This window comes from Rhipicephalus microplus, chromosome 5 (assembly GCF_043290135.1).
Source record: "Rhipicephalus microplus isolate Deutch F79 chromosome 5, USDA_Rmic, whole genome shotgun sequence".
NCBI lineage: Eukaryota > Metazoa > Arthropoda > Arachnida > Ixodida > Ixodidae > Rhipicephalus > Rhipicephalus microplus.
In genome coordinates, this window is record NC_134704.1 from 99,224,138 (window position 1) to 99,251,529 (window position 27,392).

The 27,392-nt window shown below is 43.6% G+C and overlaps 1 protein-coding gene across 4 annotated transcripts in view; it reads right to left on the reverse strand.

Annotated features, from left to right (window-relative positions):
• LOC142817880 (uncharacterized) overlaps positions 1–27,392 on the reverse strand; it is a 259,330-nt gene that overhangs the window by 54,926 nt on the left and 177,012 nt on the right. For all 4 annotated transcript variants that reach the window (XM_075895812.1, XM_075895811.1, XM_075895813.1 and 1 more), the window contains 8 exons: positions 23,874–23,945; positions 23,343–23,414; positions 22,624–22,695; positions 13,344–13,412; positions 9,176–9,247; positions 7,593–7,664; positions 932–1,295; positions 14–260 (listed from right to left, as the gene is read on the reverse strand). In XM_075895812.1, coding sequence (XP_075751927.1) covers positions 14–260; positions 932–1,295; positions 7,593–7,664; positions 9,176–9,247; positions 13,344–13,412; positions 22,624–22,695; positions 23,343–23,414; positions 23,874–23,945 — 1,040 coding nt within the window. The remainder of the gene's footprint in view (positions 1–13; positions 261–931; positions 1,296–7,592; positions 7,665–9,175; positions 9,248–13,343; positions 13,413–22,623; positions 22,696–23,342; positions 23,415–23,873; positions 23,946–27,392) is intronic.

The following is a 27,392-nucleotide window of genomic DNA, read 5'->3' on the forward strand; positions in this document are numbered from 1 at the left end:
ATGCTTCACTCACCCTTGGAGTCGGGGTCGTGAATGTGGAGAGGCAGGCACACGCCGTTGCTTCCGTAGAACTCTTCACCGTAGTAGTCGGGTCGCATCATGGGCACGGCGGCGAGCAACAGGGTCATCAGCCATACGCAGAGCATACACATCCACGCGAACCGAAATGTGCGACGCTTCAGAGAGAGCGGGTACACGATGGACGCAAACCGATCGACCGTGATCACCGTCAGGGTGAACACCGACGCCTCGCTGCTGACCTGCACGAAAGAACACAGCGGAGTTGGTGAACTTGTGCACTTGAAAACCTACCGAACACGACAGAGAACTTGGAATATAAGCCAGCTTCCCCGTAACAGTTGATCAATAAAGGAGATAGTAAGAAATTGTAATGGTATAAGGAGTTAGACTGGGAACAAACACTTTTGGAACTAATCTCACGCATTTCAACAAAACGCTGTAGTATAGGAACACATCTGCTCCAGGGACAATTTACGCACAGTGTCTTCGCATCGAGGGCGTGGAACGTGGAAGGGTATACGAGCTGCCACTCACGGCTGCCTAGGTAGCGAGATAGCATGGACGCATGCTATCGCGACCGCACCAGTAAAATCAAAGTTGAGAGTTGCTGCTCGAGCAACCCCTTTCCTTGCCTCTTTTCGTGCTCGTTAAAGACGGGTGAGACATTTGCTTTCACTTGATCTCTGCTTCAGCCACATTCGTCACCCCCCACCATGCGCTTTTACCCTTGAGTAGATTGTAAGATGCGCGAGGGGTCTAATCAATTTGGACTCTATACGGGACATGACGGCGACGCCAACGGTGACGGCAAAAATCCATTGAGACTGTTCATATGATCGCTATCACAATAAAATTGATAAACACGCTTAATAAATGAATCAATGGATTGAAAATCAGATGGTGTCCTTACCGTCGACAGGAACCCAGAGACGCTGCAGCCGACGGAGCGCCGCCAGCGGTAGTCGTATCGGATGTACTCTCCTCGGAACGCCACGTCGTGCGAGGCAATGACGAAAAGGTATACGCCCATGATGAGGTCGGCCAGTGCCAGGTTCTTGATGTAAAAGGAGTGCACCGCGTTGGGCTCGCGCAGCACTAGCCTCCCGACGAGCACGAGCAGGTTTCCGAGGCAGGCAACCAGCGCCACCACCCACACGGCCACGCGCAGAACCACGCTGTCCAGGAGGTGAGCCAGGCTACTGATACCATCTCCGCGTGGTTCGCAAACGCGAACGTGCAGTGCGGACGAGCACAGGCTGAAGTCACTGAAGTAGCTGCACCAGTGGGATGTAATGGAATGTCAGGAAAGGTAATGACTCCTTCCACACCACAACCGCTTCTGTGAGGAATAGATATGCTTTCAGCTTCAGTTTCAGTTTATTGAACCTACGAGGGGAGAAGGGTACAGTTATGGAGAATACTGAAACAGGTTCCTTAATGTGAGCACTGCTGTGGGACCTCAAGTGATCAAATACATGAAGTATAGATAAAATCAATGTCAGGATCAACATAACAAAATGCGTAAATACGTTGAAAACAATAGGCGCTGCTTCATGGGGCGCAATGACAAATCGAATATTTATTACAGAAATACATGTAGAAATTGAGTTGGCGAATATTTAAAAGGTAACAGAGTGTCGCATATAAAGGGTGTCACAGACTGCAATACTTTTAATACATCGTGCTCGGCTGCTCAGCCGAAGGTCGCGGGTTCCTATCCGGGCACGGTGGTTACATTTTGATGGAGGAGGAACGGTAGAGGTCCATGCAATGTTAGTGCACGTTAAAGGGGTGGTGGCATCAAATTTCGAGGCTAGAACAAGCATCTTATGGGTTTCTTCTGTATCTTAGGACACTACGCACGAACGGTCGGGCAGAGCAGATGTTCAGAATATACTTTGATTCACCTTCAAAGTGTACCTAAATGCTCATTCTCCTGAACGAAGCCCTTTGCAAGTGCGTCTAGGACTGTCATAGCTCTGTAGGAAGAGAACGAACGTTGCTGTGACACACCCCTCCTCGTAGCCGGTGACTGTGGGAGTGGCCGCCCCCTTACCCCTATCCCGCGCGCACGACTATTGTAGTGAAGTGAGCCAGCTCTAAAGACCTCCGTTAGTGTACTGCATGGGCCGATTTTTCCGGCATGAGTGCGGCCCGAAATTTTCATGCTCCGGTCCGCCAGAGTGTGGCCCTGTGTTTTTAAATACGGCCCGTATCCGGCCCAGGACTGAAAGGTTTGGCACCGCCACAGCCCGGTCCAGACAGTTTCAGCCAGCAATCCCTAATACAAAAACGAGAAACTCTCCACTCTTCGGTTATTTTGAAGATACCTGCCTCATACAAGATATATCCCATTGAGTGTTTTGGAACTTCTTTCAGTGTTGAGACTTTCAGTGGTATACTCTGTGTACTTTCGGGCAATTACGCTTGTAACGCTTCTGTGGAACTATTGCAGGTCAGTATAAAATATAATTGTAGTCATAACTGGCTGCCTCATGCACGCAGTGCTAATCACAATATCCTATTTTTGCATTTAAAAGAACGGATACGTACTACCCCTTGAAAGAAAAAAAAATAACACACATCTACCTACAGCTTCAGTTTCCATAAGTTGCACGCGACCTGAGGTTGCCGACGTAAAGTAGCAAGTCTCCTGCAAACGTCATTTATAACGCCATGCGTTTAAAGAAAAAACACGCTCCAGCTACTTCTGAAACGAGTGCACCAGGCTGGGAAGCGTTACTTGATTTAAAGCCATCGTGTCAATTCCTCGGCAGTCTCCAACGCATACACTGTTATCAAGCTCAAAACACTAAGGTTATTTGCCCTATCCTCCTTCCTCGAGTCGTCGCCACAGCAGTTTTATATTGATCTGTCAAAACGAGACACACAGAGAACCGAGCAACGGTCTTCGTTGTTCCCTGATGATGCCCATCTCGTCGCCTTCTTGTGACGGCCTTCCATTTTTGAGAGCTTTCCGTTTTTTTGGAAAAATCGCTCTGGAGCCTTTGTTGGGGCTGAACTCACTGCCATCGTACTTTCTAGCAGTCCAAGAATAAACAAGCCTCTGCCATACCCTTCTTCATCACTCCAGTTCGTGTCGTGCACTATTTTCTACACCCTCCACACCGACAATTTCACTGAACTTTTCTTATTATTCTCCGCAGGCAGCCTTTCGCAGCCTATATAATCTTTCCACCTCCTCGCCACAGCAAATCCTCGCCACAGCAAATAACGCTTAGCTACAATTTTCACGTTATTTACATGACTGTGGAGACGTCCTGGTATAATGCGTCTCAAAAGCCTCAATTTAAAATAACGACTATCTGTCTTGGCGTGACTTTCTTGTCGGAATATGACTGTCTACGCGTTAAAGGACAAAAAGCCTTCAGAGATGCGTTAGTCCTTATGACTCCTCAAATATGTGCACTGCTCTAACTGGCACACGTATAACGATGACTTCATATGCTTTCACGGTAGAGTCCTCCCAGCAGCCATAGGCAAAACACTGTTGGTACGGTTGACATCAAGCCAAGTTAATTGGCAAACAATGTTTTGTTGGAAAGGTGTTGTAGCTGTCGAGAGATCATTGAGTCAAAAACGCGTGCATCCATCGCAACTACTTTGTTCAAAACGTGGGTGGCGTCTTAACGACCAGAACTGACCAGACACGACCTGCTAAATGACCAGTTGTTGTTCTATAGGCTGGATAACTGCTGGTCATTAGGGATAAATGACTTGATTCACGAATAAACTAAGTAGGTGAAGGGAAGATAGAAAGCTAGGTGGGCAAATGAGATGAGGAAGCATGCGGGTATAAAATGGCAGCAGGAAGCACAGAGCTGAGAAGACTGGTGGAACATGGGAGAAGCCTTTGTCCTGCCGTCGGCGTAGTCAGGCTGATAATATATATATATATATATATATATATATATATATATATATATATATATATATATATATATATATATATATATATATATATATATATATATATATATATATATATATATATATATATATATATATATATATATGTATATATATATATATATCTATATATAAGAAAAGAAGTGCATACCTAAGGGCTCGTTTTTCCGTGCTTTAACGCAATAATAATGAGATCTAACAGACAGTAATGCCAAGTAATGTACAGGGGAAGTTATTAGAACCAATGAAATGTAAATAAGAAGAAAGAAAAGTGGATGAAAAAATAACCAGCCGTGAGCAGGAACCGCTCACGGCTCACGGCTGCTTATTTTTCGACCACTTTTCTTTCTTCTTATTCACATTTCATTGGTTCTAATAGCTTCCCCTGTACATTACTTGGCATTACTGTCTCTTAGATCTCAATAATATTCTATATATAAATATATATATATATATATATATATATATATATATATATATATATATATATATATATATATATATATATATATATATATATATATATATATATACGACGTAAGAAGGCAGGGATGGTTAGGAGAAGTAGAGAAGGAAGAAGTTCAGAGTGGAATAAACATGGGGTATGAGCCAGGCCACGTCGCCAATACATCATAGCGTCACACGAGTCGACAGGATGAAGACCTGGCCACCACTCATGAACCTCACATCATTCACGAAGCCACCTGCAGTACGCCTCAACTGAATATCGATCACAGAAGAGTTGATCTCAGGCGCATTCAGTTACCAGCACCATGACAGAACCATCGACTGAACTCCACATCCCCAAGTACACCGGATCAGCGGACGACGGACCCGTACAGGACTGGTTCAACCTATTCGAGCTCCACGCCGCCGCTGCATTCTGGTCGGAACGGGAGATGATCATCTATTTTACTGACTACATCTCCGGTGAGGCATTTAAGTTTGACCTCACCCATATCTTTGAAAATGACGAATCATGGCAAAAAATCAAAGAGGAGATGATTACCCATTTTAATCACTATGACCAAGACTTACCCATTGCCAATCATCTAGAGACAACTGCACACTATCGTCAATTTCCTAAGCAGTCCTCAAGCATTCGAAAGTCCAGCGCGAATCGACAAGTGCCTCAAGACTAAGTGGCACATGCGTTTACTTACAGAAGGCCGTGCGTACATTGGGCAAAACCCAACCGTCAAGCGCGTCTCCCTTGCACACGAAAGTCGGCATTCCCGAAGTCATCGCTTCAGCATATGACACGAGACGTTGCTGAACCAGCTGATGCCCTTCACTCTTTGTTTCGCATACGTGGCCCACCGCCTGGGTTTTCGTCACGCGGATCTTCAAGCGCTCCTAGCGCTCACCACTTGCCTTGTAAGGACGCCGTATTCATGGTATACAGATGACCTGGCGTATCGAAAAAATACCCTGTTAAACCATTCTTCTTCCGTACGGTTTCATGCATCACCGTCCGGTGCACACACTCTCGAGAGTCCAAACAAAACAGAAGGCTCAGACGCATCGAACGTCGCACGCTACCAGGCCCAATAACTACTCGCAGTGAACAGCGAAAAAGAAGCCCCTGAAAAGCTTCGTGTCATTTCCACGGCACTGCAGACTTGCCAAAATCTGCAGTTCAAACTTAGTAATGCCATGTCACCTGTGGCTCCCACATGCAGAGCTCACCAATTCAGTAATCGAAGAAATTCAGAAGTGCATGATACATCAAACCTCGTAAACAGTTGTCTTTCGGAAGCGCCCTTAATGAACCCCGTCACCGAAGCCTCTGAAGAGCATGCTAGCAATAATGACGCATTGCCAACTATACCCGACAAGCAAGACACTAGTTCACCATTCATCAGCTGTCTACAGGACGCGTCAAACACCGAAGGAAATGAATGCCCCATTCCGGAACGGGTGCCACAACAGCCATCTCTTGAGCAGCCTCAGGAAAGCAAGCAAAGCCAAGTTCATAAACTCCTGCTACAACGAGAGAGACTGCAACGAGGGCATCGACGAACGCAAAATTCAACGGAAGCGCACTCACCAATAAAAGAACATCGGAAAATAAGATCTCTAAACCAAAGACCAATTCAAGATGTCAGGCACTTTCGCACAAAGAAAAGTCACCAGAAACACTCCTTGCACCTGCTATTACACCGAGTGCACCACCACAGAAAACGCCGGGATAGACACCGAGAGACTGCTTGCACACCGCAAGCACTCAGGCACTCCGTCACAGTCTTTGAAGAAACACGCAAGCAAGAGGCACCGGGATTGCACCATTCACGACAAAAACTACAACCCCCATGACATCCAAGCTGCCGATGCAACAATGCGTTTCAACCTTGCTCAGTCCCCAGAACAGTTGAAGCAGTATTGTCAGTGTTCATGTGTTGCCCACTCTGTCCGGAACGCCAGAGTCAAGCTCGTTCACCAGAGTCGTCCTAAAAATCGCGGGACAGCTCCCTCGGCCTTCAAGATTTAGTGAGATTGTGAAACTCTGTCGGGACGTGAAACTGTGAATTTGGCCATTATTTTGTTTATTCTCTGCAATTCGTTGTAGCTTGTAACACGTGCCATCTTTCGGGGGGAGGGGAAATCCTGTAACGTAAGAAGGCAGGGATGGTTAGGAGAAGTAGAGAAGCAAGAAGTGCAGAGTGGAATAAACATGGGGTATGAGCCAGGCTACGTCGCCAATACATCATAGCGTCACACATACACACACACACACACACACACACACACACACACACACACACATATATATATATATATATATATATATATATATATATATATATATATATATATATATATATATATATTTATTTATTTCGACATACTGCCAATCCCATCAGGGACTTTAGCAGGAAGGGCGTGAACATAAAAATTCGAATAAGTACACAATGAAGACATACATCGCGATAAAGTACAGAATGAAACTAACAGAATCGGATCATTTAACAATTTCAGATCAAAGAAGGCATAAAACATTAGTGTAAAGAAAAGTTGTCAGAAGAAAAAAAATGCAGCGACTTGGTTGACACATTGGTTGACATATTGGCATATGCATCAAGAAACACAACAAGAAATTACAGCAATAAGAAACTACCCTACAATGTGGCGAAGTATTTCAAGGAAGGGCAAATTTATACACACTGAAAAACAGGAAATATATACATATATATATATAAATATTTATATATATATATATTTATATGTGTGTATGTGTGTGTATATATATGTGTATGTATGTATAAGGAAGCACACGTACAAAATTGGACTTTTTACTTGTCTATCTGGACAGCGCCACGGCATAAACGCCAACAAGTAAAAATAGATAGACGCAGTATTTTCAGTGCGCTTGTTTATTGCTTGGCCACAGAACTTCGTTTCGTGCTATATATATATATATATATATATATATATAAATATGAAAGTAGATGCGCTTTCACATAACAACTGTTATAAACAGTTGTTATGTGAAAGCGCATCTACTTTCATATTTATAACCTTGCGGCAACCGAAGTTATTCTTCTGTATATATATATATATATATATATATTCAGGAACACTTTAAAAAAACGCATAGAGGATTGTTTAGCGAAGTTCACTAGACATAAATTCGTACTTACATGTGAGTGATGTTGCGAAGAGGAGCGAATAGATCTGAAGAGGCAGTGCGGAACACATTCTTTCTCAGATTGCTGCAAAAGGAGAAGTTAACGCATGTCTACTTGTGCTACTCGAAAACTTCAAGCAAACATAAATTTAAGGCGAAAGCCTTGAATGCCTCACTGAACGCGAAAGTTGACAACCAACACGAGTGATTAGAACAAAAAATGCCATCGCCTGAATTCTAGCAGGACTGCGAAGAGGCAAACAGTTTCCTAAGATTAACTAGAGGGGACTCTGGCGCTGCAATCCTTCAGCGGTCATAAGAATGAACACATTGGATAGTCTTCGTACTTGCGGGCAACGAATCGCACTTGCGGCTTCGTTTATTGCTGTGTTTCGGTTTTGTTTAAAAAGAAAAATTCAGTCTGTTTGAAACTTTTGACCGGATTCGGAAAGGTAAGTCTAAAAAAAATAAGGTGGTGAAGCGCAACCACTGAACATTTGCTGATTTTTGTTTCGTAAGAAAACAGCTCCAAGCCACACAAACACACACGGAGCCAAAAGCAAACACGCGCCTCTGAACGGGACCCGTCGGTCCACCTGACTTCAAGAAGTGGTCGTGATGCGGCGCTATATGAGGGGTCGCGCGGCTCGTGTCACACGTGCATCCAAGCACTTCCCCCCGAAGATGCGATAGACGTGTTTCATACAACAATATTATACGTCTATCAGGTTTATTCCTTCGGGCTCCTCTGTGGCTCGAGACAACACCTCCACCGCGTCACAGAGCAGCGCACGCAGAAACGTTGCAGTAAAGCTTCCCCATTGGCTGAACGCATAGCGCCACGAAAGGCAACACGCTATCTCAAAACACCGTATATTTCACAGAGCCAGCGTGACTGCCAATTTTGTGAAGACGAGGAATGCGAGACGCCGCCCCACAAATCTGCACACACCTGAACAAAAAATTACTTCATATGATTTCCAACATGGATTGCATGAGGGGCTATCTCCCCCATGACCTGAAAGCACACCCAAACGCAAGGCGTTAGGAGAGAGTGGAAAAGGGCTGGAGGAGAGGGTGGTGAACAGCTGGATTGGGCGCATCTGGCTGGCATTGATAAAATAGAGGAGGCGGTGGCCAATCTATGCTGGGATAGTGAGATTAAGGGATAAAAAATTAAGAAGATAGGAAGAACCGAGCGCACTAGCAAAATGCTTGTGTGATCTTGAACTGCACTGAACTGTTCCATAGTGCTGCGTTCAGGATATCAGGCGTATCACGTTTCATTGCAGCTCCTCGATTCATGGTACACACTCAAGACTTGCAAGTGATGGGCGCACAATATCTAGTAGCTGTTTCACGAGAAGCTTATGGTGATCTCAGTCTGCCTATAAATACACGATGTGTGTCCAACTCTGACTGAAGCACCATGAGACTTCGTTTGTGTTGTTTTGAAAACTTGTCAGCCGGCCTTACGAACGCTAATTATACGGACTATTCACCCATCGATAGTTCTGTTCGGATGTTCTGCCTCATAACCATAACACTCGTGCACGCCGCAAGAGTTTTGCATGCGAAGACAGCCATGATTCTTACAGTGATTCGATGCTTCTAAGAGGCCAGAATGTGTCGTCAGGGATAACGTCGAGTCTGTTGCCCTCCAGGTCTCTGGAAGTAGTAAAAAACAATTCAGCTATAAAAGAAACTACAGAGTGGCACTAATAGAATTGGCCGGAATACAAGTTATATACCAGCAGGAAATGAGCACACACGCACATAAAGAAAGAAATTATTATGATACACAGCATTGAACAAGAAAAGCATTTCCTTCCTCTAATTCAGTGACTAAGGCGCTCACCAACAAACCCGCTTGCACATAAATTGAGGAGGTATGTCAAAAGAAGACAGAAACAATACCAGATCTCTTAAAAAGGTTGGGAGATCCGACATACCTTGAGAATAGCTGTTATGGAAAAAAATGCGAATCGAAGATGACTGAGTTGTAAATTTTTTATGAGCGAAACGTTACGAAGTGACGCTACAGAATTGTGCAAATGTTGCACGCACATACATACGTTGAACAGTTGCGCATGATCTATGTAACTAATTCTTTACTGTTGCGTAATGATGGCAAAAGAAGCATGGGTATTAGAAACACCACAAGTGATAAGCCGGTATGTAGTGCTCGTACTAAGTGAGGATATTCACAAATATTGCTTACGTTGCGAAGAAATCATAATGTATTGCTTTGCGCGCTTGTTTTTCAAGCGAAGATTTCGTGAACTACGAGTTTTTGTGCCGGTTGCATAAGTCGCAAAAACCCAACATTGACGAGTGTATAGAAACGTCAGCGTACAAACATCGGCCCTTAAAGGCGTGCTGGTCACATGCATATTTGCACGCGCCGTTTTATCAATAAACATTGCTCTCTCGATTATTGCTTTCTCCTTCACGGGCTAGTGGTGCATTCCAGAGACTTTCTAAACGACCATTGTCATCCACCCAGAACTTCCTTATTTTTAGAAGGGCATGTCTGGGAAGCGATGCTAGGCAAGTGAATCAGAAGACAAGCCTTGGACATAAATATGCATTGACAAATCAGGAATAAGCAGTTGATAGATGGCGCTCGTGTGTGTGTCGTTTATTTTTTCCGTGGGGTGTGTTATGTATTTTTGCTGTTCATTTTAACTTATGAATACCTACCAACTAGGCCAAAATGAAGTTTCATTCAAGGAAATGCGAATACCATGCGAGCAGAACTCGATGATGCTATCACGTTATACTCTTGATGACGAAGCTCAAGCGCCCTGTAGATTTCATTTTTATTTTATTTTTTGTTAAACGGAAATTTCTCGTTGAACAGGCTTTTAACCGTGCCATCCTAACACCACAGGCAAATAATATGAAGTAAATAGTCAATAGTTCGGACGTTACGAGGCCAAACTATTGACTAAGGGATTTTTTGTGTATCACCCCTTTTCTCTTATAGTATGTCTGGTGTATAAAGGTGCTAATGTGACAAAACCCAGGAACGAGGCACTGTCTTCACGCGTCATCTCACATGCAACTTACAGAAACGAGTATGTACTCTATTCTTATTATTTGCCAGAACCGAACAAGACAAAGCGTAAAATCAACTGCACGTGCGCCCTCCGACCTTTTGTTTGAACTAGAGTGATAGTCGCGTCGTCTCTGCCTTTCACCTAGCTGTTTTTTTTTCTCTTTTAGGTGAACTAATCAAGGACCCGAACGAACTTATCAAGCCTGCATTATTACATCAATACTGTCAAATTGTCAATGTGAAGTTGCGTAAAGAAAATGCAGAAGGCGGCGTAATTAAATTATGTTGACATCCAAGCCCGAACGGTACCAAAAACGACAGAAGAGATACAGGAGCAGATGTCGGAAATTCTACCATATTTTTTCCTCCTTTCTCTCAAGCGTTTACTTATCCATTTTTTGTGTCATTTCACGCTTGGTTCTACTTTTTGAATGTCATTGTATAGTAAGCGCATGAAGACATGTCCAGTCTGACTGGTGCTAATCTTGTACTCTTGCTTCGTTACACTTGTAGCGCCATCATCACCATCATCATTTCTTGATCACTGCGCCGCGCCTCCCGTGCAGCTGATGCTAGCTCGAGCTGCGCGAGGATAAGAACGAGCTTCTGGCCTGGCGGTTTGGACGCTGCAGCTACCACCGCTCCGCTTCGGCAATCGCCTTTGATAATAAAGTGGCGAAAGAACGACACGACCACGTTGGCCGCTGTCCCGTCTTCCTCTCTCGCTACATTTTTCAAGAAATAATGATGGTGATGATGGCACTACACACTCTATGATTTCGTATTCGTAAGGGATTAATCACTATTATTGGTATTTTTTCTCAGTTTGAAGTTTTGTGCTTTCTTTTATGTTTTTGCTTTATTACAATTTATTACACTTGTAGAAACAGTACTAAGCTTGTTCTGAAATTTGTACATTTTCATCGTATTAAATATATGTCCCCCTTGCCGCCTTTGTTGCCTTCGTTGTCAGAGGTCGTGGTCCAAGTCAAGCACACTGGAGGCTTTCTGACTTAGCATCCCTTATCATTCCAAATGTTGAAACTGAAGTTTTAACGTTTAGTCAAGGGCTCGCATAATACTACAGGCAAGCAACGCGTCGAGTACCTCTAGCTATAGGCTTACACTTTTTGCCTGAGCTATAATGCACGAGATTGAAGCAACTAGAAGCACAAGAATGGGGTTGAGCACATTTGGCAAGCACTCTCCAATTATGACAGGTATATAGCCACTATCCCTCATGAAAAAGGTATATAACAGCTGTATCTTGCCGGTACTTAGCTACGGAGCAGAAACCGGGAAACTTACAAAGAGGGTTCAGCTTAAATTGAGGACGACGCAGCGAGCAATGGAAAGAAAAATGGTAGTTGTAACCTTAAGAGACAAGAAGAGAGCAGAGTGAATTAGAGAACAAACGGGGGTTAAGGATATCATAGTTGAAACCAAGAAAAAATGGACATGGGCCGGGCATGTAGCGCGTAGACAGGAAACGCTGGTCGTTAAAGGTAACTGACTGGATTTTCAGAAAAGGCAAGCGAGTTAGGGGGAGACAGATGGTTAAGTGGGCAGATAAGGTTAAGAAGTTTGCGGGTATAAATTGGCAGCAGCAAGCACAGGACTGGGTTAACTGGCGGAACATGGGAGAGGCCTTTGTACTGCAGGGGACGTAGTCAGACTGATGATGATGATGATGATGTTGATTATGATGATGATAATGATGATGGTGATGGTGATGATGATGATGATGATGATGATGATGATGATGATGATGATGATGATGATGCGTGCGTTCATGTGAGTATAACTGCTCGTCGAGAGCCCCTTTTCTGTCACTCTACTTTCTTTCTAAGTCCAGGTAAAATTAGTGGTGCACAGGGCATTGAAAAGCCGCCCAACTTAATGGACCTAGCGCGTTTTGAAACATAGGACAAGGGAAGGGACAGAAGGGAGCGCTTACTTCCAACAAAATTTCATTTCAAGGAGCGTACATATATATGCTCATGAAATTCGAAAACAAGAGACAAACAGATGAAAAACCCTCCATTGCCATGCGCTAAAAACTTATGATCTCAAAAACGACAATTCTTTTTCACAAAGACCGAGAGAAGGATTGCTGACGCAGTTCAGCCCTAATCTACTAATCCTTTCTGCTTCAATAATCTCCCTTGTCACTTTATTTCTGTTTTTTCCTATGATTACCGTACCATGAAAAAGTGGTTTGCAGCCACACGTGCTGCAATGTAGTGCCAAAAAACCATCCCGACCATTTTTTACATTGCAAGCGTGTTCGCGGAGCCGGTAATTAATACACCTGCCAGTTTGTCCTATGTCCTATGTTTCAAAACGCGCTACGTCGATTAAGTATGTCTTACCAACATGCCCAACTTTATACTCTAGTCAAGCCACCCAAGTACGAGGGAAGCGACTTCAAATATGTTCGGCTTGCGAAAGCTATGCGCGCCTTTTCCTGGGCTGTCTTTCGATTCCGTCTATGTTCCGTGCAGCCGCAACGTTTACACGGTATTACTTTGACCCGCACTGTCCGTGTATACTGTGACCACAAAAAACATTTGTCGGCAATATGCTACCCTAGCTACCTCACCTCACTATTGTTGCAATATATGCTCTTATGTGCACTCTACTTGCTTCTACACTAAGCAGTTTTTAAAGGCACAAGAGGAGCTTGACGAGCGAAGAACTTACAGTGTTCGCAGGCTTCCCAAGACAGTAAATGCTCCCGTCACGTCGGACAGCTTGTTGTAAGCCAGGTTCCTGTGTACGAAGGATAAACACATTTTGAACCTATGTGAACCTATAAACTATTACCAAGGTTATACCTTTGAACCTATAAAACTAAGGGGAGAGTAGATCGAAGGAACGCCAACAGCGCAGATAGTTCCATGAGTTCAATTTTTATTTTTTGTAGTAATATGTAGTAATATGCAGGGGGGGCATTAATATCGAGGATAGTATTAGGAGGATACCATACTGGAGGGCTCCATAAATGTCCATCGCCCGGTGTTCTTTTACTTGCGCCTAAATATGTGGGTGTGCTGGCCTACGGCGTCTCGCCTCCGTGTAAAACACGGCAGCATCATTGGATTTAAATCTCGCGATCAGAAATCATGTGAGGTGAACCCAGCGGGAAAGAAAGTGCGTCGTTGCAAGATATGCGCGATTCCCTTTGAATGTTAAAACGTGTTGTAGCAATATCACGTCGTATATTAAACAGCGACCTTGAGAGAGCGTTCATGCAATGAGAACTGTGCTATATACTTCTTCTTTTAGTCCTAAAAAGCAACGTGCGATAAACAAATCATTATACTGCGCAAATGTATTCCTAAAAGTGTAACATGCGGAAATTCAGTAGTCAATCACTAGCCCAACAGCGAGTTGTACTCGTGCTTTAAAACATGCAGGGCTTTCGGTGTGTTAAATGGTTCTTAAAGTCTGACAATTGGCGACGGTTACTGATGTCTATCGCAGGCAAAGAGTGATCGCTATCACGGCTGTCGCGATGCGCTCCACACTCATTCAAATATTGTGAGTCACGTATAAGTGAACTGTCTAATTTGTGTCATGCAATTGCGGGCTATGATATTAAAAAATCGCCAGATCTAACATACAACGGGAATAGATTTTATGCGAAGCATCCGGATGGAAGGTGACTGTGATGCAAGAAATTTCAATGCGCGAATCATTACGAAGTGGCACTAAATATATGTACAAATGCACAAACACACTTACTTTAACAGCCGAATATGTTTTATCAAACCAGTGGTTCACAAGTTGCGTAACGATTCCAACAGCTACATGAATTTTCGCTGCACCAGAAGCGGCAAGTTGATATGAAGCACTGGTGCGCGCGAGGACGGTAGCCCTAGACACCGCTACATAAATCAACCAAGGCGGGTGGCGCCCACCTGCAACTGACGTTGAACCCGACGTGACGGATGCATCATATGAGTAAGGTTGTATTGCTTATGAAATTAGATGGCCGGTGCTGCAACCACAACTGACGTTGCACGAACATTAGGGTCTACTGAAAAAGAAAAACGTTCCGAGGTCTGGTGTGGCCCTATAGAATATTTGATTGCCATGAAGAATGCTGGGTTTCGGTTCCTGCTGGGACCCTGATATTTATTCTTTGCATTCATCAGGCCAACGCTGCCAATGTCAGCCTTTACATCGAAAGCAGTTATGAGAACACAACTCGGGTTACTCGCAGTTGTCCGCCACCGCCGCCGCTGCCACAAAATACAAGCGTGCAAGCGCACATACTAAAATGTGTCTTGTATCTGGCACTGTAAGTGTAGATTAGAGCTGCGTGCGCGACATCCGGGCAGCTTCTTCTCGCCAATATATTTTCCGATCTTTACTCACTCTGTCTCTGCTTATGTAATTCGCTTCATCACGAACGGTGTCTTACTTTGTTCACGCGCAGTGAACTTCTCGCTTTTTTTCTGACTTGATTGGCGTCTTTGGTTAAGTATCAGTGCAACGAGTGACCAGAGAAACAGCGCACATAAGTAAGAAGAAGCAGTAATGCTTCCTGCTTGTTCTCTCTCAGTCCCCGCCAGCCACCACACTTTCAAGAGAAGATGCAGCGTTAACCATAAGCTTGTCCATTCACCACTGTACTACTGCTACCTTGTAACAATGATCTCCAAGCTGCGACACGCTTCTTTTCGTGTTTCCCGTTGACCCATTGCCGACGTATCCGTGCACTATAAGTGTTTAGTGGAGATTCATGAACACGGACCAAAGCGAAAGGTACAGGTCTGGACACGAAGGAAACAAGAGTGAGGCAAGGCTGTGTGCTCCCTTCGTGCGGTCATGTCTTGATAAAACTGCGCTAGACATTTGAGATACGTCGTGCTAAGAAGCTACCAAATCTACCATCAACAATCAGTGAACAGACAAGAGACAAAAATGAGAACATAGGCAAGCATGCTTTTCTAAATTAGGATTCATTTTAAAAGGGCCCATGTATATATACGGCAGTACACTACATCACATAAGCGCGAGCAAAAAAAATTAAATACCACGTAGACATCGTCAACAAGTTAGGAATAATGAACTTATCTCGCTTGACGAAATATATGATAAACAAATGCGCAAAATAATCAATGAGAACATATCACTGGTATAAATTGTGATTAACCCTGTCAAGAAAAACCAGCTCGTTTTGGGTCAAGACTACCAAGACCTAGATTATTGCTAAGGTTATCTGTGTCGGCAAGCCCTCTGTTGCCTTGACCCTCAAAAAATTGTCCTTTCTTGACAGCGTAGGCCACAGTGCACGCCCGGGACTTGCTTTTCGTTGCTTCTTCCTGGGAATTGCCGCGTCATATTTTGTCCTGTCGGATAACATCTTTCTGCTTTTTGGTGCTTGTTACGAGACTGCTCATGCACTGTCACGTGTTGTGGAATGCAAACATATACACCTATGGTGTGTCTGAATAAACCCTCAGATGTAGGAAAGCGCTTGTCTATGATTCTTTTCTTGTCCCTTCTCCGTTCTGCGCTGATTGGTGATTGCGGGGCACCAACATTGACGGAAGTCGTCTCTTTCTTCAAACAGTCGCGACGATATTGAATCGTATTTTCTTTCGGTGCTGGATCCTTTATGTTATTGTTCCTGTCGAGCTGGAACCGCAAGCAGAAGTAGTGTGAGGGATGATATTTATTAGTCAGCTCTCTCTCTCTCTCTCTCTCTCTCACACACACACACACACACACACGCACGCACGCACGCGCACGCACACACACACACACACACACACACACACACACACACACACACACACACACACACACACACACACACACACACACACACACACACACACACACACACACACACACACACACAGACAGACAGACAGACAGAGAGACAGACAGAAACTAAAGCCTGACTATGTTTCAGCAAAATCTGTTACAAGTATCAAACCAAGGAACGCAAACACAAAGTTTCGGCAAATACGCGATACGCGACCAGAAGGAAGGCCGGCATTGCTTGCAGAAGCCGCAGTGTGGGCTTCCCTGCGGGGATGTGGATTCTCCACGTGACCGCACCCGAAGAATGGCAGTGATACGGCACGTGGAAAAACCCCATGGCCGACTCTGGTTCCCTTTGGGACCCATATGTGATAGCCCTACAGACCTAATGACACGTCACCGCCTGACGTACGTCGGCTAGCAGAAGAGACATCGACGTCACTGCATATGCGCATCCATTCGAACAACACTTCAGTGGGTACAGCTCTGTACCTCTCTCTTTAGAAAAAAGCCCGCTATATATCTTTACTTGAATTACCTTATTCCCACAAAAACTAAGCGATAGAAAAAAATTGGAGACAGACAGAGAAAATAAACTTATTCTGCGCAAGCGCAGTGTGCGCCCTAACCCGACTGTCTTCTCATGCTAGCTGGCCGCGAGACATGGACATTTTTGCACCCGCTGAATCTTCCTGTTTAGATGAAACAGATTCACCTCTCGAGTTTCTCAGATTATTTGGGACGAAGGTCTTCGTAGTCAAACCTTGTCATGCGTCATGCGCAACGGCAAAAAGAAGAGACGAGAAATAAAAGAAGGCAGAATCTCCCGAACAGTATAATAGACGGCGCTGTCTGACAAAAGTATATACAAACTGCAGTTGAGTGAGGATATCCTAGATGGCGCTGTATTGCTACTCTCTGATTGGCTGCTGCGTGGGTTGTGTCTGGGTACGCAGAAAACGAGTATCCCCCCCCCCCCCAAATAGGAAATCTTGCATCCGTCTATCCTCCTTGGCTCAAGGAAATGTGTTGCTGAAGTCGGCAATTGCACTGACAAGTATTGTCAATAGAGTGACTACAATCCTGATTTTCGGGTGCTATGATATGAGGCGTGGTTACAAGTAATTATAACGCCACACGCCCACCACTTTCAATTTGGCCCTCGAATCACCAAAACTGCACATTTTACTCTATTGCTGGAAACGATTAATGCAGAGCTACGAATCAGGCTAGTGCCTTATTATTCATTCTTCAACAAAAAAGCACAATGATAAAAAGTGGGAACGGCGAAAAAGGTACGAGTACTGCAGCTTGACTAAGCACTGCTTTTTCCGTATGTGTGATGACAGGGTAATCGAAGTAAATATGCTTAACGCGCCTGCCTGTAGATGAGGTGATGCACTTTCTTCAAGACAACATGTTCACTACACAAGGGCGCAGTGACGAGTGAATTTTATAGACTAGACGGACAAAATCACGCTACGCATTGAAGTCCCTTGGGCAACCGTGTCTGATAGGCTGCCAGTAAGCGCAAAAAATTTTTCTACGCCGTAGGTAAACTTGTCGCAGAAGACTCTTGTGCTGAGCCTGTTGGTATGTAGCTTGAAAAATTGAGTCGTTCGTGTGTACATAGCTTCAAAAAGACGCCGTTCGTCCGATTTAATTTGACTAGAAATTTCCTTGCCTTGTCACTATATTTTCGCTTGATGGCTATTGTTGTTTTAGAAAACAACTTAGGCCACTGTACATTTGGGGCTGGTAGAAATGAGTAGTTTAAGGTAATTGACCAGTTGCCTGCGGGCCATGGTCCCATATCGGTTTGAAGGTGATAGAAGCAAACTTCTTATCAAGAGACAACTAGCGTTGAACAACTAGAATATATATGTTTGATGATGAAATCCGCTACAGAAAGAAGGGTCAATCTAGAAGAAATCACCGGTTGCAAAGTCCTACAAATGTTGTATTTATCTCGTGTTTTAATCTATGAAGCGCCAGAATGCAGCTTCCATTTTCTGCGTCATGCTGCTGGAGATATACTGCCTGCTGCGTCCATGCTTGCGATCGATTCTTTACTGTGCAGTGCCAGCTTGGCTTTGTAATTTTGTTTGCATTGGTGCGTCTCTGGGGAAGAATGAGGAGACTCGTACGTAGGCTCCGTGGTTGCGGTGTTCCTGGTTTCAGTGCCAGTATTCACCGCAACGTGCCGATACACGATACAACATGTAAGATCCCAGCGAAATGCACAAATTTCCGCAAGAAGAAACGTCAAGCGAGAGAGACACCAGCATGCTGTACAGATCTGACTGGAAGATACGCCATTTTGCTTTTTAGCACAAAACGCGTGTATTTATCAAGGAATGACCCACTTTCGGTGAAGTTGGGAATAAGTTGAAAACGGAAGCAGCCGAGCGAAGATAAATGAAGACAATTCAAGTAGGGATGGTGGGAGGAAGGTGTGACTATTTACCTATCAATTCTGAGTGTGTGATGTTGTTTAACGTAAGTTATTGGTGAGATTTTCCTAAACGCCAATAAAAAAGCTTGCGTTTCGGGGAATGTACCAAATTTATCGCCCACTTCTTTTTTAAGTGTGAATACACTTTATAAGCGACCCCAAACTATTCACCGCCGTCGGCGGCGTCCGCAGTCTTCTCTCTATCTTTAAAAGAAAGAGGACTTGGCGGGCCTCAGCGCGACGCTCTACCGAATAAGCCACGGACGCGACGCTGATATCGGTGTCAGTAACGCGCCTTATACCCCCTCCCCCTTTGCTCGCTCCTCCGCTCTCCTTGCTCGCTGCAGCTGCGCGCGCACCCCTCTCTCTCGCGCGCCCGCCTTCTCTCTCAGTCTTCCGTCGAGAGCGGGTCGTGAGGGGGAGTAAAGTTAAAATCCGTTGGCATTCGCCAGTGAGTTAACGTAAACTCCCCCGTGTGATCAAATTGCGATTCCCAGGAACCATTACACCATAAAGGCACCATAGTGTCATTAATAAATATAAAAGTGCGAATTAATAAATGCCCCTCATAGCATCACCCCATGTATTCGCACTTAACCATGTTCACCCTCGGGGAAATGCTTGGGATTTTTTGAGTGCCTCATTTTAGCCTCAGCTGGGCTGTTGCTTCGCCCAAACCGACGAGAATTGGCGCAATAAAAATATAGAGAGATAATTGCTACATAAATATCAATCAAGGGACAGCAAATACAACCAACATTGGCAGTGAGTCAGGCGAAGTTAGGAAATTGGGGTTCCCAGGAATAAAATAGAATCAGCTTGTACAAAATAAACTGAATCGAAGGTCATCGAAAGAGGCTTTTGCCGTGCGGTGCAGATCTAATATAGACTAAAGAGTAGCAAATGATTGCCATGACGAGCAAAATCAATTCTAGCCCCCTTACTTTGCTTTTTCATGGTAACTCAGCATTCATTGCAGGGCGGCTTACTGACACTGTATCTTTGTGTGTCAATATGTTTTGTTTATTGAGCATTTCTGCAGCCGAGATTCTAGCATCATGGACACGTGCGTCGACGACGCACACGGCAACGGGAGGGCTGCTGAAACACCTAATGTCAATAGATCTTTGTGACCACCTGTAGGAATTTTCTGAGCTACCCCAAGTGTGCTTGTCACTATGCCCATCCTACTGTTTCATTCTAGTTTTCTTTTCACCACTTTATTCTTTCCTGCAGAGCAGAGTAGCAAACCGAGCGTGCGCCTGGTCAACTTCTTTTTCTCGCCTTGTGGCTCAGGTAGCATTCATTCTTTGTTGGTCTTTAACTGTCCCTCATTTTCTGTCTGCTGCTCTAACACCTTCGAAAAATTGATTGAAGTAAATGTATTCAAAATTATTTCTTGTTCCAGGGTATCATGCGGACAGCCTTCATAGACACACACAATGTTTTTCATTGTTTCGCATCAAAGTTTAATGCCAACATTCCGTGCTCTACAAAAAGTGAATATGCATAAAAATAAAACACACTTTGTATACGGGGAAAATAATTCAAAGTCTGTTCTTCGGTTGCGAGCCCTGGTTATTTAGGTTCACGAAGTGCATTTGTAATGCGAGGTTTTAGACATTTCACAACTGTATTTGCAGCAAGTATTTCAGGAAAGCTGGAAACGCCCAATACTTTATTTTTTGCGACATGTTTGAGGTGTACATGAAGGAGCAAAGCCAGGCTATTGACTGAAAAGGGGATTCGAATGGTGTCGGTAACACTATCGGATTCTTAGTATAGAAAGTGAAGATAGAGCGTCCTTCAAGATCGGACGCCTTTTTTTTTCAATTATAAATTAACTTTCTTAACAAGCAGAATGTATGTCCTTCTTGCGTGCCGCCCCGCCGCGGTGGTCTAGTGGCTAAGGTACTCGGCTGCTGATCAGCAGGTTGCGGTTCAAATCCCGGCTGCGGCGGCTGCATTTCTGATGGAGGCGGAAATGGTGCAGGCCCGTGTGCTCAGATTTGGGTGCACGTTAAAGAACCCCAGGTGGTCGAAATTTCCGGAGCCCTCCACTACGGCGTCTCTCATAATCATGTGGTGGATTTGGGACGTTAAACCCCACATATCAATCAATCTTCTTGCGTGCCAACTGACGTGATCCTTTGACAATAGTTTATGATACGACCGAGCTCCAATGGGCTACAGGCACTATACATGTTTGGTAAAGTGACCTACTTTTCCAAGAAGCCGAAATCTGTTTGCCTTCTTTGCCTTTTTATGGGGTCAAGCTATTGAGCACCGTTTACTATAAGGAACAGTCAGCACAAATTCATGCACATTTGTTGATTTGACTTTGTTACGAGCACAAGCGAGTCTGTGAGATAAAGAAGTCTTTTGAATAAGTACGCCAAAGTTCCCGCGCTTGCTAAGGAAGTCATCTTATACTTTCAGGAAAATATTTCCGGCCAAAAGCACATTTGGAATTTTAGAAGTTTACGAATAAGGCGTATGTATTTCCTTGGCTTGTCAAAGTAACACTTTTGCTTGAAAAAGGACAACAACAACAACAACAACAACAACAACAACAACAACAACAACAACAACAACAACAACAACAATAATAATAATAATAATAATAATAATAATAATAATAATAATAATAATAATAATAATAATAATAATAATAATAATAATAATAATAATAATAATTTATTATTATTATTATTATTATTATTATTATTATTATTATTATTATTATCATTATTATTATTATTATTATTATTATTATTATTATTATTATTATTATTATTATTATTATTATTATTATTATTATTATTATTATTATTATTATTATTATTATTGATAATACCTTCAATTTCACTGCCTGCTTCCCGAGATTGTTAAAGGACCTGGCCTATTGAAAGGTTCCTGTAGTGTCGGCTATGAAGTCTTCTTGGACAAGCGCTGACATCGCAGAGCCAATGATCCTCAGCATTTCGCCTCCATTGAAATGCTACCCACACGACCAGGACCGAACTGGCGACCCTGTGACCCACAGCCGAGCTCCGGAACCACTATACCACAGAGCCGGACAAAAGGAATCTCATGGGGTCGGCGTTGTATGTTTATCTAATTCATTTAACAGATGAAAACAGCTTATCTGTTCACCCTTACCGCACCATCAGCTGCTCATACTGTTTATTGGCAGCTGACTCGTAGGTCGCGTGTTCGAATCCCGGCCGTGGTGGCTGCATTTTAGATCGAAGCGCAAGTGCTTGAGCCCATGTTCTTAAATTGAGGCGCACCATAAAGAGTCCAAGGTGGTCGAAATTTTCGGAGCCCTCCACTACAGTTTCTCTTATAGCCACGTGGTGAAGTTATAGCGATTTTATGACGTTACATCCCAACAATTGATTTTATCTTACTATTTAACCAGTCGCACTCACTTCTGCTGGGACATAACATGTGTTTATAACAAAAAAGAGACAAAATTCAAAGTGGAATAATTGTGAGGAAGCAATCAATGAGGACAACAACTACTACTGCAAGAAAGCGAAATATACATAACTTTTTTATCATTTTTGCTTGATGTATTGATGGCTTGTTTACGCTCTTCACGACTTCAGATGTCAAGACTGAGAAACATACAATACGTAACAAACACCTAGCACCATTGGAGAAGCAGTGTTTCAAATATTAAAACTAAACATATCATAAGAACATTCAGAAAACGTCCTTACAGTGCTAGATTCAACTTACAGTGTTCGGAGAGACACAAGACCCGTGAAGTCGTGCGCTGAGAGGCGGACAAGCTTGTTCCTTGTCAGAGACCTAGAGATGCGTCAGATCTTGAGAAGCAAGCACAACGGTAGGCCTAGTGCTCTGGATACAAAGCTGCCATGCGAGCCGTCCATATAGAAAAATTAATAACATCTGTGAAAACAATTGAAATTCAGTAACCGATACTCCAGTGGTGTCTTCGTTATGCAGCATCGTACAGTTTGAGGGAATATAATACTAATAAAAAGTACCGTGAAAACTTGAGGCCAATAAAATACGTTGTGAAATGAACGTCATGTAAAAAAAAACCATCGACCTTGACATATTGTAACTTTACATCATGTGTTCCACAGCACCAACCGCCATATTATAGAACGTTCCTTTACTCAACGCTTCACCTTGACTTGATAAAAGTCGAGAGAAGTGCTATCTGCCGTCAAACCGAGTCACTGCATTTAGGTCATAACCTGCAGAGCTTCTTGAAAAGCGCTGCGTCAATTTAAGTCGGGAAGCGGCGCAGTGCTCAACTCAGTCAAGTGAAGGACGAAATCGGAGTCGTGGAGCGTGTGTGAATACGGGGGTAAGTCTTAAATAAAGTGAAAAAGTTACTAAGATTTGTTTTCTAGATTCCTGGAAATTATTGCCCTTTTAGGTACTGCTAAATTGTATAAGAAAAGCGTTCGCGATATGCGACTTACAGAACCTGGAGACGACCCAGATGTGAGAAGGCACGTGGTTGAACGGACTCAATATCATTGCCATCGAGCCAACTGAAAAAAAGATGTAATAAAAGATGGACCAAAATGTCAGTGAACTGCGTCACTATATCGAGCGAGGTTTTATACAGGCCATGAATCATGCTTTTGTAATTATTTCAAATGGCAAAAGTTCATTCTGAGGAATGTGCTGTTATCAGATACCAACAGCTATAGTGGACAAGTAAGATCTCTAACGACTCTACCGATGGTCATATCGCATTGTTTGTCTCTAGTCATCTGCAACCAATCACACACACACACACACACACACACACATATATATATATATATATATATATATATATATATATATATATATATATATGTATGTATGTATGTATGAGCAGTGTGGTTTTCTTCCTAGCAATCTTGACTACGGAAGAACACGACAAAAAGTGGAGGGCAGCCAACGACTACATCTACCTAAAGCATTACTACTACGCAGATGGCAAAAGTGTTCGCAGTACTGACAGATGAGTGAGGTTCTTCGGATGAACGAACAAGTCTTCTTGTACGCCTGTCAGCGAGCAGCTCCTGAGGTCTCTGCGTTTCAAGGGAAATACAATAAAATCGTTAAAAGCTGTATAGTAGACAAATGTATATACATCAACATGTTCGCTCTAACGAAATCAACACGAAGGAAAAACACAGGTGCTGCATCAGCTGTATAGTGCCCTAATATCTTACCTCATTTACTCCGAGCAGCGCAAACAGGTGAATATTCAGTCCCCAACTAGCCAAAACTACCATTCTATCAATATGTACGTTTATACCATATTGCTGCACTTATTTTAGTAATTTATTTTTATAACTTCCTATTGAGAGAAATAGAAACAAGCTGGAAATAGCGCCTTGAAATAGATCCACACAACTATTTAGTATCGCATAACAAAAATGATACATATCAGCAAATCACAGCACACGCAGAGCAAATAAACATCCGCATGTTAAACTAGAATTTCATCTCAACTTCGTAAACCGCATAGGCGGTAGAAAGACGTCGTGTACAGATCAAAATGAACATAGAGCTTAATCTGGGAAAAGAAAAAAAAAGTCATACCAGATATTCTGCCGCTACAGAAAGAGTATATTTTTCAATATTCATGCGGCCACTTTAAGTGACAGCTGTAACGAAGCTATTTCACAGAATTTTTTATGTTGGCCTCGGCGTCGTTTGCATTTTTCTATGTATGAGCGTTGTTTGCGATCAATATATCAAGAAGATCTGAAGAAAAAAGAGAGAAGTGCGAGCCCTGATTCTTGAGTAGAATTTAACCCAGGTCTTCTGGGTTGCAGGCAGATTTTCTACCACAGAGCCAGGTCATTGCTTGAAAATACTAGGAAAGAAAAAAAAAACTCTATAAAAACGCCTTGAAGTGAGGGGAGTCTCCTTAGCCTACGCACAATTACGTGTCAAAAGCGTAGAATCCCCCGAAGTGTAAGAACCTAAGAGTTGCTACAAGGAGCCACGCATTACAAAGTGCTTTGGCATATTGCACCATGCACTACCAGCAGCAAAATCATCAAAATGTTAGCTGCAGCGTAAGGTCGCGTGTTGCCTTACGAACGCGTCGCGGGTACTTCATTATTAGTATAATAACAGTGAAGTACCCGAAATACTTTTTCCTTTATAAAGGAAAAAAGTATTCCGCAGTGGGAAGACCGAAACTGGGCATGACATTATAGGGATCTTAGGAGAATCTGAAATGGGCAATCGTACGCTCAGAGACGTCCGTTTCTTTGCGGTATCGTTGTGACTATAGTGAACTAGATTATTCTAGTTCACTATAGTGTAGAGATTTGCAGGAGGCGGTGCGCACAGCATTCGATTGCCCTGTCATGTTCTTCTGTAGAAGGTAAAGCTTGAAGTTGAAGGTGAAGCTTGAAGGTGCTAATTAGGTTGCATCTCGTAAATAAAGGCATTAGTAGTTAGAAATAATAAAGCACACACTATTCGTATGTCTTAATCATGAGATGCTTCGAGAAAATGACACATCCTTGCTGTGGTTCACGAGGTAAAGAGAACCGTAATCTATTCGCGATGTGATTAGTCGTTTTCGCCGTTATGTGGAGGTTCTGACCGCTGAAGACTAGCTTATCACAGGTAAATAGTCGGCTAGTTTCTGGTGATTCCACGTGCTCTGGTTGCCTGTGTGCAATATGGTGACTTCTAAGAACGTGGTGTCCTTTACTTTTGCTGTATGTCTTCTACGGGCCGATTCGCTTATTGCTACTGCCCATGTTCTCAGATTTGGGTGCACGTTAAAGAACGCCACATGGTCGTATTTTTGGAAGCCCTCCACTACGGCGTCTCTCATAATGATATGGTGGTTGGGGGTCGTTAAACCCCGAATATTATGACTTCAGCTTTTTTTCCATGTGCTGTTTGCTCCAACGATAAGTTGGGCCATTTTTATTGCGATGAACCAACATGCACTATGACAGAGAAAAGTATACGAATGAGCACAGAGCCTGAGTAGAGAAAGAATATACACCCTTGCGTTGAGAGCTGATTGAGTGGCCAGTTTTTGCTTACTAAGTAAACCTACCATAATTCATACTAAACTGTCGTCTGTGCACATGGGGTAACGTAACCCGTGTATCTTTGCAAGGGGCAAAGGAAACGATGAACAACGATGTTAAAGGTGACACGGGACACCACCCTTCGTTTCCCCAAGGTCATGTGCAATGTAATGAATAATCAATAATAAAAACTAGCAAGCCCTAAGGGAAGGGGTGATTTTCTATTCCTCCTTACTTTCTTTCAATTTAGTTCGATACCCCAATCTCAATTAGGAAAAACAATGAATAATGTCCTGTGGTTCTTTTCTTGGCTTGATTATCTGTTGGTTTCGTGAGCTGTGTGTAAGATAGAAACCAAGACCCTCGAATAATTCCCCTTCTTTCGTGTACCGCTGTACAATTTGGATGGAAGCGTCATGCATAGATGCACAACGAAGTGGTTGCAAGGCGGGGCTCCTCAAGAGCACGCAAAAAAAAAAAAATTGGCAGCATATCCACGGAGTGAATGATGGAGAGTGGGGCGAAGCATTCGTCCGTCCATTTGTTCTTGCTTTCGTCTGTCTATGCGTTAGCCTGTGTGACCGTCCATGCGTCCATCAGCCCGTCCGTGCGTGCGTCTGTCCGTGCGTCCGTCCCTGCGTTCGTCCATGCAGCCACCCCTGCGTCCGTTCATGCGTCCATCCATGCATCTGTCTATGTGTCCGTTCGTCCATCTATTCAACACTCCAAGTACAACCATCTCGCATCTTTTCATCATATATTCCCCATATAGAAGCACCGCCATACAGCGGACATTCCAAGGACTAAACGAGAGGTGGCACACGCACACTTTTTACGGCTTGCGCTTCGGGTCTACATCCCCCCTTCAACCACCTCGAGTTCATGGTATATACTAGTTCACTGTATTCCTGGTACTGCGGCTCAACGCTCGCTAAACCTTTCTAAAGCTAAGGAGGTTACACCCAGCGAGTATAACGTAGCAAGCCTTTCTTGTCAGATAGTGCTAAATGTACATGCCAATGGCTGCTAATGGGGATCGCAGCATGCGCGTTAACTAAAAGCCGAATGCTCCTGTTTTTCATTCCTCATTAGCAGCAATTTGCATGTACATTGAGCACTATTTTTCATTGTTCAACATTTGACTGAAGAAATCTCTCACCGGCACCACCTTGGAGGTCGAAATGTTATACCTGTTACACACTACAACGGCTACGAGGGACGAACAGGTGTTGCTATAAGGAGCTTCGCCGCTAAAAAAAGCGTTCACTCAGATAAACGCGAGCGTCGATCTCTTCTCTGTCTGAGGTACGATTCGTTTCGTGACCCATTCCCCGTGGTGGGTTTCGCCCAAGGAGGAATAAAGAAAAATGGCTGGAGTGTAAGCTCCCGCAATGCCTTGCCAGCAGAAGTGAAGCCAGCTTTTGCCACTGCCAAGATGGCGGAAACATCCTCTTTTTTGATAGTGCC